The 2,500-nt window shown below is 40.6% G+C and overlaps 1 protein-coding gene across 1 annotated transcript in view; it reads right to left on the bottom strand.

Annotated features, from left to right (window-relative positions):
• The window catches only part of LOC115547574 (leukocyte cell-derived chemotaxin-2), a 6,099-nt gene extending 4,875 nt beyond the window's left edge, over positions 1-1,224 (bottom strand). Inside the window, exons 1-2 of the mRNA XM_030361897.1 lie at positions 1,137-1,224; positions 571-652 (exon numbers count right to left, since the gene is read on the bottom strand). Coding sequence (XP_030217757.1) covers positions 571-619 — 49 coding nt within the window. The 5' untranslated portion in view covers positions 620-652; positions 1,137-1,224. The remainder of the gene's footprint in view (positions 1-570; positions 653-1,136) is intronic.
• Positions 1,225-2,500: the final 1,276 nt, after the last annotated feature.

Here is a 2,500-nt window from a genome sequence, read left to right as displayed (position 1 = left end):
TGTTGCAGCTAGACGGTGACAAAGCCTCAAGCTCTGCCCGATGGAATCCATTCAAAAATCAATCAAATTTTTTATAAGGCCTCAGTTCACTCAGGCTTTAAATGACCATTACTCTTCAGTCACTCAACGCGGCACTAGGCACGGTCCTCTAGCTTTGTGTGCATACAGCCGCTAAAGGGATTTGAGGAAGGCTCATTTCAACCCCAGAGGCAACTGGGATATTTTTACACCCGTTACAGTTTCTATTACGGGAACGCCATTACCATAGATCACTGAATGGGTACGTGTTGATGTGTCGGTGTGCCTTGTTTGATCTGGTGTTAGAAGGTAGGGAAATGTGACGGGCTGAGAGTTCAATGCATGGTTTTATTCTGGTGCAGGGGAAGGAAACATATTACATTTGTGCAAAGCTTTCCATCTTTTTAACAACCCACGTTTGAGAATGCAGGGCCCATGCATGAATGCAACGCAAAAGTTTGTCCAGTTCCAATCCCCTGGCTTCATTGCTTCCTTGTGCCTTGACTCTGAGGATAATGGTCTGTGTCAGAGTGGAGACGTATTCCTACTCACAGCAGCAGAGTAGTAGAGCTCCAGCTAGGAGTGTCTTGCGCGACAGCATGTTCCAATAGGGACTGGACAGGAGACCTGCAGGCTGCAAGACCATCAGGAAATAACCACATCTGCTGTTACTGCTGTTTCTGCTGCTACCGTGACAGGTCTGTTGTGTGTGCTGCAAGAACTGGAATCCTTTATTTTGAATGGTGAAATGTGAAATTTGAAAATAAATTAGGATTAGAAAAAAAATGTTTACCTTTCTTATAATGAGTGAATGTTTATATTTGAGAGACAACAATTATCAACCCTGCTTTGTGGAAATCAACATTTCTAGTTGGTAAGTTTTCATCTTAATACTATCAGGTATAAGCATTTTCAGTCAACTAGTAACAAAGAACAAGGAGACTAGTGTCACGCAACTTTTAACGTATAGGCCTATGAATTTCCCTGACGTTTTGTGAAGGACTAGTCTAAAAAAAGAAAATGCCTAGAAATCTATAAAAACGATGCACGTTGCAGTTTTGTTTCAGAACTGCAGTCGTACATCAACAAGATAAGAGGGAATGGAAGTCTATACTTACCGAGTCCGAGGGGAGCTAGCGCTAGAGTGAGCAACGCCGGACCAGGGGACGAGGCACAAAGACGAGAGTGTCTAAAGCTGTTTGAACCTGCATAAGGCCACGGCCCATTCCACCACTGTCAATATTGATACTGGCCTTTACCCAAAGACACATCCCCTTCAGATTTAAGCTAATATAGAAGAACCCTTTCACAAAGCCCCTCAAACAGATACGGGCCAGCATAAAATAAAGCAACTTTTAACGCTAAATAAGTTGCACAACCTATCTCATCAAGGGTTGTTGTAGTCTCCTTCGATAATCTGTTAAAATACTGTTGATTTGTTATATGCAATAATTATCTTCAAAATGCAGCCTACGATATTTGTTATATGGGAGAGTAACGGAGAATAGATTTGATTAGAACTTTAAATATACATATATGTATTTATGCATTTGTATCACACAATTATAATAATGATTATTTAACTAATCACCTTGCTTTAAGACCTTTAAGAAAAACTTTAAGAACTAACTGACTCAAAGAACTTAAAGAACAAGGGAGTTTCATGTGTTGCCCCCCCAACTAAAACTGATAGATGAACAGATTTTAACAAGAAAGCGGTTGTGTTCATTACACAATGCTTTTTGTTGCACGCAAGGAAAAAATAAAGTGGTATGAGGAACCTCATCTTTTACCGTTAGTTTGTCAATTTGTGCCGTTGACATTCCCTCTAACCTGTTGTATCCTTGGACACCCCTACTCCATCTTTCTGGACACACCATTGGTGTGGAGCAGCCTATCCCAAACTGAGGGTCCCGACCCAAACTGGGTCGCCAATTGGCTCAGTAAAATGTTTAACAATGCTCTATGAATTTTCCTGATTAAAATAGAAGAGTGTTCTTCTTTGCTGCGCTGTCTTTTCAGCCCTTAGTGAAATGGAAACATTTCATCTGCATTTTAAGTTCCTGGTTTGTTGTGTTCCTTCTCAGTTATGTAAAAATGTAGGAGTCATGGAAATTTATGAGGATTTTTTTGTTGATATGGGTCCCGGGAGACACCAAAGTCCCTTTTGGATATCTGGGTGAAAGAACCCCTGGTGTAGAGGATAATAACTACAATAAAATATATATACATATGTGACCTACTATTCATTCATATCATGTTTTATTCTTGTTGGAAGCTCTAAAACAATCAACCTCATTATGATGTATTGCGTCTGACGTCTCGCGTTGTCATTTTCATAGAGTAAGGTTACATTTCCCTGTGTAACTTTTGGCGGGCACACTAGCGCTCGCTTGCAGGAGTCTAACTCATTACCGCATGCCCTTACCCTGTCAAAGCACAACTCCTCCCACTTAACAAGATAAAAAATCCATTATTCCCC

The sequence above is a fragment of the Gadus morhua genome, chromosome 7, assembly GCF_902167405.1.
Source record: "Gadus morhua chromosome 7, gadMor3.0, whole genome shotgun sequence".
Lineage (NCBI taxonomy): Eukaryota > Metazoa > Chordata > Actinopteri > Gadiformes > Gadidae > Gadus > Gadus morhua.
Note: the sequence above shows the minus strand (reverse complement) of the source record. Positions and strands in the feature narration are given on the sequence as shown.